This window comes from Salvia hispanica, chromosome 6, assembly GCF_023119035.1.
Source record: "Salvia hispanica cultivar TCC Black 2014 chromosome 6, UniMelb_Shisp_WGS_1.0, whole genome shotgun sequence".
Taxonomy (NCBI): Eukaryota; Viridiplantae; Streptophyta; class Magnoliopsida; order Lamiales; family Lamiaceae; genus Salvia; species Salvia hispanica.
Window position 1 is genome coordinate 38,089,089 of NC_062970.1, and position 14,384 is coordinate 38,103,472.

General features: G+C 38.6%; 2 protein-coding genes and 1 pseudogene across 2 annotated transcripts; 1 reads left to right on the top strand and 2 right to left on the bottom strand.

The window, feature by feature from the left end:
• Positions 1-14: 14 nt before the first annotated feature.
• Positions 15-4,833, bottom strand: LOC125191662 (annotated as a pseudogene).
• Positions 4,834-6,001: 1,168 nt separating this feature from the next.
• Positions 6,002-10,501, bottom strand: LOC125192421 (TOM1-like protein 9). Its single transcript, XM_048089989.1, has 10 exons — positions 10,213-10,501; positions 9,503-9,581; positions 9,097-9,195; positions 8,902-9,015; positions 8,649-8,791; positions 8,368-8,449; positions 8,056-8,141; positions 7,650-7,838; positions 7,090-7,541; positions 6,002-6,795 (listed from the first exon to the last, which is right to left on the bottom strand). Exons 1-10 carry the CDS (start codon positions 10,311-10,313, stop codon positions 6,254-6,256), a joined length of 1,887 nt encoding a protein of 628 aa, XP_047945946.1. The 5' UTR covers positions 10,314-10,501; the 3' UTR covers positions 6,002-6,253.
• Positions 10,502-11,816: 1,315 nt separating this feature from the next.
• On the top strand, positions 11,817-14,314 carry LOC125194346 (protein Mpv17-like). The gene is made up of 3 exons (XM_048092517.1): positions 11,817-12,121; positions 13,128-13,219; positions 13,714-14,314. The coding sequence occupies exons 1-3, from the start codon at positions 11,978-11,980 to the stop codon at positions 14,117-14,119; spliced, it is 642 nt and encodes a 213-aa protein (XP_047948474.1). The 5' UTR covers positions 11,817-11,977; the 3' UTR covers positions 14,120-14,314.
• Positions 14,315-14,384: the final 70 nt, after the last annotated feature.

The following is a 14,384-nucleotide window of genomic DNA, read 5'->3' on the forward strand; positions in this document are numbered from 1 at the left end:
AGTTAAGCGGGCTGTCAGGCTTCTGGATGACCCATCAACGCTATTATAGCCCTACAGACCGACTGCAATGTCCATGCGGGGCTTGATAAGGCTAATTTCATGCATCGGTTATGTGATGAAAAGTCACCATTTACTGGGTCTAACACAAATTTTAAGCCAGGTGTGTGAAGGAATTCGCCAGGTCCAGGAATAACTGAAGGCAGTGGACCAGCGAAGGAAAGAGGCGGAAAGTGAGCAGAATCAAGAAGAAAATGGCTAGACGAAGGGAGTCCAGAAGCTGGACCCACTTCCACGCCTATATAAAAAGGAGCATGCAACACACGAAATATACATGATTTAGCTCTCAGCTCACACACACACTCACACACTTGGGAAAATGGGGATTCTGGGGTAGTTTATAGGTTCATTTTCGAGAAATTCTATGGCAACACCGTCCTCACACAGGGCGAAGATACAATTGTTTACGTTTCAGCTTTTGCGCTTTTATTTTCGTCAAACTTCACCGTTTTTGAAGTCGATTGCTCGTTGCTACTTATCGTTTATCTATGAATTTTATTTTACGTCATGATGGTGTTGATTTTGTGCTGATTTACGTTGATTCTATGTTTTGAGGTTTTATTTTGGAGGTTGATTGTTGTTCTCTGCTTGGATGTTTCTATACTTATCTGGGAAATTTGTTGTTGATCTGTGGTGAATCGGCGAATCTGCAGTTATGGTGATGATTTTGATCGGAGTTTGTCTCGGATGCTTGGATCCGGAGTGGATTTAGCATCCGAAGTGTGGATCTAAACAGGGGAACTGAGTAGTGCATGGATTTTTGATTTTTTGCTTTCAATTTTTACTTTACTTCGTCTAGTAGCCGTAGATCTGCTTTAGTTTTAACTATTCTTCGTTTTGTTGCCTTTAATTCCATCTGCTTCGTTTCGATTTACGTTCTCGCTTTGTTTTTACTGGTTGTTTCATGCCAAATGTTGGAGAAGATGATGTCGTTGTTAGTTGATCCTTTAGTTAGTTATTTTTCAGCCTTTCATCTGCTCTACCTTTTCAGAAGATGGTCCCCACCTTCAGTTGTTTTCCAGGCTAGGTAAATTTAGGAAGTAGTTCTTTCGATCCAGTTGTTAGAGTAGCGTATTTTAATTACCAAGTCTAGGATAAAAAGCTCAACCCTAAATTGCGTGGCAGCAGCCAACACAAAAATAGTCCCCAAATCCTTGAACATGTTTACTTGCGCATTCATCTCTGTGGATTCGATCCCTACTTCCACGTACTAGTTTCTTTTAGCTAAACGGGTTGAGGGTTTTTGAAGAAGGAGTTAAGGAAGTGATTGTGTGCCCGACGACAGGTAGCTCAAGGTCCTCTGAGTTCCTAGACCAGTGTCTAGCGGATTTCTTGGACCGAGGGTTTTCTTCAGTATTTTTTTTAGAACACGCTTTCACTAATCATCATTAGCTTCTAGACACTCCAAAAAGAAAAGAGGACTCTTCAGGGCTCCAAGCATTCTTCAAGATATCAAGGCAAATCTCACCCGTATGCATAAATTGAAGGAAACAATATCATAACCAGAGCAATTGTATCAAATTCTATTGTCTAATCATAAGTGTGGGGAGAAACTACGTCTTCTAATTATAAAAGCCAAGCTTACAAACTAGGAACCAACGAGTTAGGAAGCGTTTCACCACGAATAATCCAGCAGTGCATACACGAGGAATACTACAATTCGCTGAAGAAATAGGAACTATGTCTAAAGTCATTCCTTTGTCTTTCTAGAACCTATCTATAAGAGCATCCATAGTGCCGGCCAGCCGACCGACTAGCCGATTCGCGGAGCTGGCCAATCGGCTAGCCGAACCATTGCAATCGGCCAGCGGCGAATCGGCTAGAAAATCGGCGTGGGCTAGCCGATTCAGTGGCGCTGGCCGATGCGCTGGCCGCCATTGTGGCGTGCCGATCGGCCAGCGCCTATTTTCATTTTTTTTTGGTTTTTTTTTTGAAAACCTATATATAAGCGATTTTAGTTTCATTTTTATTTGCACCACTTGTTTTAACGAGTTTTCTCTCTCTCTAACTTTCTGTACAAGAGCATCATTGAGCGATGAGTAACGCGGGTGGTAGCGGTGGTAGTAGTGGTTGTAGCGGTGGTAGTGGTGGGGATGCTAAGGAGTACGAACGGCGGATGAACGAGGTTATGGAGGCCTACATGAACCGCGAGATGGAGCGGTACATGCGACGGGTGGAACAGCAGGCGGTACCTCGCCCTCCATCGGTTGTCCACCACCGAGCAGTGATAGATTGGGATCACGTAGCTGCACATCAGCGGCTATATGACGACTACTTTTCGGAGAACCCGCGGTTTCCCGCACACATGTTCAGGCGGCGTTTTAGAATGCGCAGGGGAGTTGTTTATGCGTATCGTTGACGCTTTGGAGCGTCGATATATGTGTTTCCGCTTCAGGCACGATGCGGCTGGCAGACCCGGCCATACCCCTATCCAAAAGTGCACGTCGACAATCAGACAGTTGGCCTGTGGAGGCGCGGCAAACATGTGGGATGAGTACCTCCACATCGGTGAGACGACTTCTCTGCAATGTCTGAAGTTTTTCTGTCAGGGCGTGATAAAGATTTTCGGTGAGCAGTACCTTCGAAGCCCTACTCCCCAAGATTGTCAGAATTTGATGCGGATGCACGGGGAGCAAGCATGGGTTCCCCGGGATGTTAGGCGGCATAGATTGTATGCATTGGGAGTGGAAGAAGCGTCCCGACTGCCTGGAAGGGGGCCTACACGACCGGCTACAAGTCAAAGAATCCCACGATGATCCTCGAGGCCGTAGCGATTACCGGCTATGGATCTGGCATGCGTATTTTGGGGTAGCCGGGTTGAACAACGACCTCAACGTCCTGAACTCATCGCCCCTCTTCAACGAGAAGTGTCGGGGCATCGGTCCAGCCGTCTCATTTGTGGCCAACGACAACCGGCATGATATGAGCTACTACTTGGCGGATGGGATATACCCTAGGTGGCCTGTATTTGTGAAGAAGACACGCAAGTGATGAAAGGAAGGCCTACTTTGCGGAACGGCAGGAGTCGGCGCGCAAGGACGTGGAGCGCGCATTTGGTGTGCTCCAGTCTCGATGGGCGGCAATTAAGGGTCCAACGCGTTTGTGGGATGTCAAATGCGTTTCTAAAATAATGTACGCCTGCATTATCATGCACAACATGATCGTCGAAGACGAAGGCGTACAACTCACTAGTTGGGCCAATGACGATGAAGCCGGTCCAAGCCACGGAACGACCACCCCTAGCGTACGACGTGGGGTACCTCTCGATGAAGCGTTGGCTGCCTCGAATATGCCGACATGCGCCAAGTGGAAGCTCATATTCAACTCCAAAAGGATATAATTGAAGAGTTGTGGGCACGGAGGACTGCACGGCGATAGGTTTTTTTCTTTTTTATGTAATTTTTTTTTATCTATGTACGTTTGTTTTTATCTATGTATTTTTTTAAAGGCAATTAATGGATTTTCTCATATATGTCTCGTAAATTTAATTCCGTAATTTAATCATAATTTTAATTCCGTAAATATAGTATTTTTTGAATTATTTTTATTGCGGCTGGCCTATGGCTGGCCTAAATCTGATGTGGCAGGTGAATTTTTAGTGTTGCTGACGTGACAGGGAGAGAGAGTGGCTGGCATATGGCTGGCCTAAAGCCATTGTGGATGCTCAAGTACGTCCTAGTTTTTTCATGTCGGGAGCCTGTGCTTTTCCATCTTTCAGACACCACCACTTGACTCAGCATTGTCCCGACACATGATAACAGTCAGAGATACTTAGCTTGACCAGTAACAACAAATCAACCAACAATGGTATGGAAAAGGCCTATCAACTACAAAACCAAGACTATATATCATCATGATCATAATAAAAAAAAAAAAAGAAAAAATCATTTCATACTTGTTGAACCCCAAATCCAACCTCTTATTGAGCAATATCATTCAGCAATTAACCGGCTAATTGAGCAAAAAACAGCATGCAAACAGACAAAAACTTGATTAGGAGCTCTATCAAGTGCTCCATTTCAGCAGTTCCACTCCATCGTTAGTTATACACATCACTTCCAACACTAACATTACTCAATCGAGAAAAAGACTTTATATAACTACAGAAATCACCAAACATTTCATGCTCATTGCCATTAAACAATCACGCAATACAATAGCAAGAAACATATCTATTGAAACTACAGCATCTACGACAGTCCAAGACAAGATAGACTACCTTGAAATGCACATTAGGGTGGAAGATCTTAGTCAAAAACCGAACTTGAGGGGGCTGCAGAGGATAATGCTCAGGCACAGTGAATACAAGCTGGAAAATTCCACCTTCATGAGGATGGCCCCTAAACACACACCAACAAAATCAACCAACTGATTCAAATATTCAAATCCTCAATGTTTCTTGTTCCTTGAATGAAAACGTGGGAAATCCAAACCACCTTTATAAGAGCTGTCCATTTAAATATATTTGATTCATCACACACCAATTGATTATCAGGATCAGCTGATTTATCTCTCTGCACTTCTTTGTATTCCTTGAAAAGCCTAGCCCTAGACGCCTAAATCCGAACATTTGATCAAATTCACTAAAACACAATTGAAAGCAATGAATTGAAGTTCAAGAGAGCAAAACTAACCTGCATTATGAGGCCTAATAATTGAAATTAATGCGCCCTCAATGATATAATAAGAGCTGCATTAAGTCGAGATTATCATATAGCCTCAGCAATTGAGTTACTCCATATAAAATCCAACAACTCATCACCATACATGATACATCCCCAGAATAAGAAGGAAAAAAAAAAAAAAAAAGTTATTCTTTATGGGCGGAGAAATTCCAGATGTATTATGAAACAGTTTTCTCAAACCGAATAAACAGAGACGGAAATTCTTGAACCCCATATTACATCTACTTGCTCTAATTAGAAACAAATTGGGGGGGGGGGAATCGGAATTTTACTGTTTAAGGCGATCAAGAAATTGGAAACTCAGCGTTAAACTGATAAGAGTAAAGGCCAAACGTGGTTCATAACATATAGCCGTTTTATCAATTTGGTCATTAACATTATCATTTTGATTATTTGGTCCCTCACAAATAAACTCAGACCCGAATCGGTCCTCACAACCGTCAAAAAATAGACGGTGATTGCAATTTGACTATATTAAATTACTAATGATAATTAATTATACCTAATTATAATTCTTAATTCCTATTAAATTATAAATTATTTATTTCATTTTGCAACTGATACTATCTTTTTTTTCCAATTTTACTAATAGGAAAAGAATTATAATTAGGTATAATTAATTACCATTAGTAATTTGACGGCTCTGTTAAGTGAGGATCGATTTGGGTCCGAGTTTATTTGTGAGGGACCAAATAATCAAAATGATAATGTTAAGGACCAAATTGATAAAACGATCATATATTAGGGACTATATTTGACCTTTACTCAACTGATAATCAAGAGAGGAAGCAAACAAAAGAGAAATTGGTGTTTAATTGATTTCTGTATTTTCAAAGCTTATTTATTTATAGTCATTAAAATTCTTTTTGCGCTTCATTTGAAACTTGTGTTTTGTATACAACAATATTTTAATCAGTTTTCAGACAAAGGCGATTCAGTGTTCAAAACAAGTTTGATATTCTACTTTAATGCATCTTTATTTTAGTTTTTGAATTGAAATTTTAAAATTGTCAATGACAAAAGAAATTCCCTACTGTTTTTTTTTTTAATTTTAATTACAATTTTTTGTTGATAGTTCTTCATTTTCCTAACATATTTATTTCTCAATCTTTGCAATTTTGTCATAATTTTCAGGAGCACTATTGATTATTGTCTGTACTCCGTAATACTATTATTAATCTTGAAACAAGTTAAAAAATACCGCGGGTATTATCCAAAATTTCCCTCCGTTAATAATGGTGCCACTGAAATACACTAAGTAAGTTTAAACAACCTTTTCACTTCCATTACAAACATATAATGTGTGATTTATACAAATAATAACGTCGAATTGTACTTGCATTACAAAAAATAATGTGTGTGTGAGAGAGATACAGAGGGAATGAGGGATGGGGTCAATGCAGGCGGCCAATACAAACAATGCGTATCAAACAAATAGAAATACTAAAAAATGAGCCAGAAATGGGTAAAAAAGGAATTATGATACAGAGCAGGTGTCACAAACTCCTAGTTCAACCTACTGTGGCTTTTGCTGGTTTGAATATGGTGATGTCAACAAGGTCTTTGAAGAGCTTGTCCTCCGGCTTCATCGGCTTTCCAGACGGAACATAAGCCAGTGCCGATGCATTGTAAGAAGTTGCACCGCTGTCCCTCAGTGACAAGCCAGACATATTCTGTTCGAGATACTGGGCATTGTGCATCTGCTCCGGGCTATAGCCATATCCGTAGCTGGCCATTTGGTTGTTGTACATCTGTTGGGAATATGTGTACCCCATGTGTTCAAATTGCATTGGTTGATGATACACGCCCATGGGTGGTTGCATGCCCCCCATCATCTGGTTGCTGAGGTGGCTTGGATACATATATGGTCTGACCACCGGGTTATTTGACTCTGTTTCGGGCCGTGGGATGTAGGCCCCACTAGGCAAGGGCTGGAAGCCGTTGGCTGCTGCTTGTGTAACTTGTGATTCTTGAGGTTGGCTAATGGCTGAGATGCTGTTGTCCAGCTGGGCTTCCCAAGGAGGAGGTGGAAAAGCACTGCTACTTTCAGAACCTATCAATAGAAATATATGAACTCAGATTTTTGCAGAAGAAAAAACTGTGTTCATCCACTCCAATTAGGGTTCATCAATCTCCGATTATGGTTTTATTAATCCCCAATTAGGACATATTAATCCCAACTTAGGCTCTAATTAGGATGGAGTGTGCTTCCTCTGAGAATGAGAGTTGATCCCAAAAAAAGTGGACAGAAACAAACAAACATGATAGCATCAAACAATAAGTTTAGATCACGGCTTGTTAGATTCACACAATGGGATCTTCCAGCCGGAGAAATTTCAATAGTTACCATATATTGGTGAGTCTGGCAGTTGTTGCTGGTTCGTCTGGCCATTCCATGTGAAGGCAGGTCCTTGCGAGTAAGTCAACTGGTCATGTTGAGCTACCAATGGACTTGAAGCGCTTCCGTTAGGGGGTAGAGACGGTTGTGGAGATTGACCACTACTTTGTTGCTGAAAAGGAGGCAATGAAGAATAGGCTTGCCCATTGGGATTTAAGGATTGAATGTCACTCTGTGGATACATATCGACCAGAGCAAGAATATTCTTCTGGGATGCAACTGGGCTCGGCGGCTGAGGCTCCGTCAATGGAACAAGTGCCAGAGAGTCTGCTGTCAGCAAGTTGAAATCATCTCCGCTCAAAAGATCAACTTTTGCTGTAGTTGTCAATTGGTTATTAGTTGCTGGAGGAGCAGTGAGTGTAAGCAGCAACTGTCCCTCTAAATTACTTTCGGACATCGATCTGAAAGCGATAATTGCGTCTTAAATGATAGATACAACCAAATTCAATCTCAAACAAGTTGGGAAATTCCGACATCAAAATATTTCATAGTTGGCCAGCTGAAATTACCCTTTTTCTGATTGTTTATCACCAGTGTCAATGAGAGGAGCATCAATGTTGACCAAGGCTTGAGCAGGTTCAGGTTTTTTGTTCTCTGATTGAACAGGGATAGAGCCAGAAGAAATTAATTCATGTTTAGCCAAAATACGTTGCAAATCATCGTTTAGAGCGAGTCCTTGACATAATAGCGATTCATCCCTACATCATAGAAACATTGAAAGGGCCTTTAATCAAACCACAAGTATGATCATGCACAGCCACATCATTAGCAGGATGCTTAGTCAAAGACAGCTTTAATGTATTTTGGGCAGTTTCCATACATTTGTGCATCACACAACATGCATTGAAGTACAACATTGAGCTCCTACAAAATAATTTTATACCCATATTGAAAACTAGAAACCACAGGTCTTACGTTGTTGAGTTAACAAGATGTACCACTCTAAGCTTATAGGTACGGCATTTTTTCACCAGATCAATAATGAGATCTTGCTTTACATCCTGCCACCAAGAAAACAAAATTAAAAAAAGAATTTTTAAAAAAATTTAAAAAGAAATTCTTAAAATTTCATAATACTATATTTAAATTAGTCTGTAACATGGTAGCCATTAAGCAGCCAATTTCGCTTCCATGAGACCAGCATAAAGAGGTAATTTGGACTAAGCTATGCCAGCTGTAAAGACTGACGGTCAGATATTCAACATAACCAAGTATAATTCATCATACCTCTTTGTTATCAGGGCCTATAGTGTTCAGCATTTCAGCAAGGCCATCCAAAATACCGCGTGCATTTTCAATTTCTGTCGGGCTAACATAGAAAGATCTACCATCAACTTTTTACACGGATAATTTCCAATCACAAAGACAATAAAAAGATGCTAATAGAGGTATGAAAACCATTAAATTACTCTGTAGTTTCAATTCTGAAAATATCAGATAAGGCCACCAGGTATTTAAGGACTTGCTAAAAACTCTATTCAGATAGGGAGAACTTAAGAAAAATGCACCTCAATGTTGGAAATTCAGGTTCAACAGATGAATCAGCTGGAGGCGGTCTAGACTCAGAATTACCGATATTATGTAGGTTAGATGGCGGAGCAAAAACAGGTATTGACGTCTCAGAAATTCGGGGGAAAATTGCTCCGAGGCGCTGGAAAAAGGCCACAGGTTGCAGAAATAAGCAACATCGGATATGTTGGACATGAAAAAATGTAAACCACCAAGCAATGCGTAAGTCATGAATATGCTAGCGCCACATACCAACAACTCTTGATAAGCTGCAAAGTATTGGGTATATCTTGCCCTTGGTCCTCCAAAGGCTTCTTGCCAAGTATTTATTAATATTAATATCTTCTCTTTCACATGAAAGTCCGGCTGTAACAAGGAATTTTGAGTCATTAGAAATTCTAACAACTTTTGGAAAGGAATCTAAGGGCCACAATCGTGACTAACTACCTTCTTCTTCGCAATTTTCACCATCTCACGTGGCAACTCCCTCTCAGCAACAAGCATATGGACAATATCACCACAGTTCTTAACAATTGTCTCCAATAACTAGAACACAAAACAAGACCCCAATTATTAACATTTCATCAACTGCAGGAAATCAGATACATTTCCCATAAAGGTTCTTTAGTTGTGGATAATTCTTTCAACACTTTTAAGTCATAGGGTAAGAACTCTTCTACTAAATGTTTTTAAGGAAATCTTTATTGCCGTGTATAACTTAATAGAAATGAGAATTGATGATTGAGCTATGCACGTGTACTCTCAATTTGCACCCTAATTTTGACTTTTAGCAATTATGGTTACTGTTACTACAGGACCAGCAAAATGTTAATGAAAGAAAAGTCAAGCTTACAGTCAGGGCAAGGAGCTGGACTTTGGGCCGTTTGCTACGTAGGCGATTCTTTATACCTTTTACAACATCTTTTGCTTGTCTGATACAAACAAGAGAGACCATGAGCTCACAGAAGGAATGTGCTATGCTTTCGCAATAAAAACAACTAGAATGCACATAAAGAGGTGAAGCTACAAATTCACAAATTTCTAGCATTCAGCATGAATGAAAGAAACTAAATCAGTTCAATTATCATGGTGATATAGATCCTCCCAGATCTATAGATAGCTTCCCCCTTCCAAATCCAATAGTGCAAAACCAACTACCTTATACCTCAATTTTTCGTTACACACTCTGGAATACAAACTACTCAGGCAACATAAATTATTTTAACTAATCGTCAAAAGGAAAGTAGGTCACTTGATCATCTATTCATATCAATATGATACATTATGATGCGTAACATGACTTCAAACTGTAGTAGACATCCTAAAATTATAAACGAGATCAATCAGTAGTTCAAGTCGGTGACATTCTAAAATCATCATGAACATCTCCATTTCTGCTGACTAGCTAAATCAACACTTCTAATCATTCCAAACACAATTATGAAGCTTGATTTCCATTTAAAATCAAATCAAATGCAGACTAACGCAAAAAGGATGCTGGAAAAAAGGAAATCCAAGCAATGATTACACTAAAAACTAGTATATGCAACTTGAGAGAATTACGCGGGATCCGCATTGCAAATATCGCAGATCTCGATATTTCTCGCCCAATCTGGACCGATCAGCATGTCGCTCGTTGCTCTTTCCACCATTGCATTCACCATTTTCGCTGCAGAATAATATCTCTCGCCGGATAAATATTATTGATCACAACCGGAGCCGCCGCGACACCGCCGGCGGAACCAGTCACGAAATACCGGCGACGCCCTCGGAGATTATACTATAATTTGAACTAAATAATTTATTTATCGAAGGCGTCAGATCGCAGTCTTTTATCAAATGTATTGAGATCCTTTATGAATTTGGTATGAGAAAAATATTTAAATATTCTGTATATAATATTGGTAGAGCTTATTATATTTATATTTAAAATTCATTACCACTTACCTGTCAACTGTTGCACTAGCATTCTGCTAAGATGTCGGTGTATAATTCAACTCTTAAAAATAACGTTGCACTCTCTGCCCTCCTTGTTTTGGCTGTCAATTCACTTTTTAAAAAAATATAACTATTCTTTTCACATATTTTCTTTTTGTAATTTATGACTATGTTTTTTACTTTAATTATTTCTTCCTTATCTACTCTACTCTATTACTATCTCTTAACTATACTTAATTACTACCCCCTCCGTCCCACAAGAATATGCATTATTTTCTTTTTAGCATATCCCACAAGAATATGCATTTTCCAATTTTGGAAAGTCTTTTATCACTAATGAGGTGAGACTCATTCTTCACTAATAATACTTTAACTACTTTTTTTCTCTACTTTTTTCTTACTTTACCAATTTCACATTAAAAGCCATGTCAAACCCAAAGCGCATGTTCTTTGGAGTACTTTATTAGTAATTAGTAGTAGTATTTCATTCGTTCTACAATAAAAGTCACATTTTGTTATTTCTGTCCATACTACAATGAGAATCTGATTTCATTTTTACCATAAATGATAAGTATATCTCGCTATCTACTAATTCACTTCACTCACTTTTTTTAAAAATCAATATAAAAAGTGAGCTGCTTCATATTCCAATATTCTTCTTTTCACCCCACCATTTTTACACTTCTTAAAACATATGCATACATCAAATGTAATCCTTATTGTGGGATCTTCTTAAAACATATGCATACATCAAATGTAATTCTTATTGTGGGATGAAGAGAATATTAACTTAAATCATTAAGTATCATTTTCTTAAATATTTTATTTAACCTGTTTAATTAAATACTAACTAATTTAAAATTATATTATGACTTTTAGCATATTAAAATTCTATCATTCAATAAAAGTTATCAATACTCTAATTTGAATTTATTTGTGGTAAAGTAAAAAAAGGGCGAAAAAATATGATTTTAGTGAAAAATGAATATCATCATTTAAGATGAAGAAAATTCTTAACATTTATAAAAAAATCATAATTTTAAAAACAGACAGAAATAAAAATAGTTCACATTTATAAGAGATTTTTACTTGAAAAATTGACCAAAGGAAAATGTTACTGTATCACAGTCAATATTTAAAGAATATTATGAAAATTACAAAATTTGACAGTGAACGTCTCTATTAATTAAAGTAAGCTCTAAATTAAACAGATGACTTGACCTAGGAATCAATAGAGAGAGGAAATTAGGCAGATAGAGAAATAAAGGAGAGAAGCCAAAGCAAAATCCACCATTGTTCCCTACTGAGAGAGGAGAGTTGAAACACTCCCTCTCAACACAATCGTTTGAAGAAAACGTCGGATTAAACTGATTGAATTGAGAGGAAAATCATGTTGAGACTGTGGAAATGGTACCAGAATTGTTTAGCGACGCATCCAGTAAAAACGCAGGTGATTAGCTCCGGCTTCATTTGGGGGTTGGGCGATATTGGAGCTCAAGCCGTCACGCACTCCACCATCAAGCCGCAAAAGCATGTGCGTTGTCATTCCTATTATTATTGTCATTTCCTTATCACATGCGAGGTTTTTGCTAGGGGTTTTGGTTTTGATGATTTTAATTGCGCGTTTTTGTTTGAATTTTTTCAATAGGGGAACTTGTACAGTCTGTATTTCGCTTACATTTTTAGGGTTTAATGGAATACGATGCTAATTGGTGTTTACTGTGAGAAACCTGCGTTTGCATGCTCATCAATTTGGTTTGGTCATTTGGTGATGAAATGGTTATTATTTCCCTATTTTTATGTGACTTTGTTTACTTGTATTAGTCGTTGTATGTGGATTTGTATGAAACTTAGTAAAGGATTGGTTCGATTCTGATAAAGAGAACTTCGATAGTGTTTGTTGTCGAAGGTTGTTCGGCTACTTGGCCCTGATATTGCACACAAATGCTATTGGTTGACAGCATATCTATGATAGTGAAGCAATGGTGTATCGCTGTTTAGAGGTTTATTCTCCCATAATCTACTTGTTGAATCATGCTCTTCATGTTATTTTCGATCTCTTATCCAACAGAAGGTGGGAGTGTTCTGCTGCTTGAACTTTTGCACTGTGAAATACGTTTTCCTGTAATCTTAGTGTAACACTTGATGATAATCGATATGGATTCATCCTATTACTTATTTCATGGCAATGGATGAATCAGTATTTATGATGCTAGCAATAATCTTTACTATGATCAAACTAGATGTTGTAGAGTGTTTCTGAACATTCTTAAAACACCCCTATATCTCTTAACAGTGTAGACAATAGTATTATGTGGTTCTGCTTCTTTGAAGGTATTAAGCTGCTTCCCAGCAGAGAATAATGAATAGAACATAAAATTCATAAATGGGCTGTTCCTCCGTTTCATAAATATGATAGGTGGATCAGGCTTTGCGAATTTGGGGTTTGATTTTAGGTTTGATATGTTGTTGATTTGTTGGGGAAATATGGCTCCCTCATTCTTCAATTAACAATGGTATATCCTTGCTCACTTCTCCAGGATGAACATAAAGAATTAAAGATCAATTGGAGACGAGTGGCCACCACAACCATGTTTGGTCTTGGATTTGTTGGTCCAGTTGGTCACTACTGGTCAGTACTTTACCTATTTCCCGCATTGTTTTAGGAAAGTTGTATTTTTACTTTTTACTTGTAGTATAAACTCTTACATATGCTCAGTTTGAATATACTGGTGGATATACTCTATTCACTTCAACTGCATGGCCCAGCCATTAATGACAAGCATACAACTGTTACCATATTTGACTCTGTTGCATTCTACTTAGTTCACTAAAGAGACGCAAACTATTTTCCATTATGACTTACTTGTAGAAAAACATTGAAATGCACAGGTTGTGCACACTAGTTTTTTTTCTCACTACTGTACAGTATCAGTGTATGTCAACAAACGAGAAACCAGCAATGGGCATATTTCTGTATCATCTTCGGGATACTTGAGCACAACAGTATTGTCCTATATCTCATCTGTATGTCACTATGGCTGGTAACTGTCAATGACACAGCCCAGAATTGTAGGGAAAAATGTTGGATGACAATAATGTTATTTATTTTTGTCTGCCATGCAGGTATCAAGGGCTGGACCGCATCATTAGGGTGCGGCTAAAGCTACAGCCAAATTCTTTCCGTTTTGTCGCTTCAAAAGTAGCAGCTGATGGTATAATCTTTGGGCCCTTGGATTTACTCGTGTTCTTCACTTACATGAGCTATTCCTCGGGCAAAAGTACTGCTCAGGTTAAAGAAGATGTCAAGAGAGATTTTCTCCCAGCTTTGATTTTGGAGGGAGCAATATGGCCAGCTGTTCAGGTTGCCAACTTCCGATTTGTCCCTGTTCATAACCAACTTCTTTATGTCAACCTATTCTGTTTGCTGGATAGCTGCTTCCTTTCGTGGATTGAGCAACAACAAGACGCCCCTTGGAAGCGATGGTTGAAATCTAGTATCTCATTCAAGGAAGAGGGTCAAGGCGGCTGAATTCTTTTGTCCCTTCTTATAGCTTCTCATTGGGTTTTCTGATAAGCACCATTTTTGTCAGTGGAAAATCGAGCATTGAGCCAAGCTTTAAGAACACCTTTTAATGGTGGCTCGTATAGTTGAAGTGGGCATCCATGAAAAAGATTGTTCCCTCCAACAAGATGACCGACAAGTTCTCTCTCTTTTCTTGTTTATCATTTTTCTCTTATTTTTTTCCCTATGATAAATTTGTCGAACTTGGTAAAACAAGATTTGGTATTTAGGC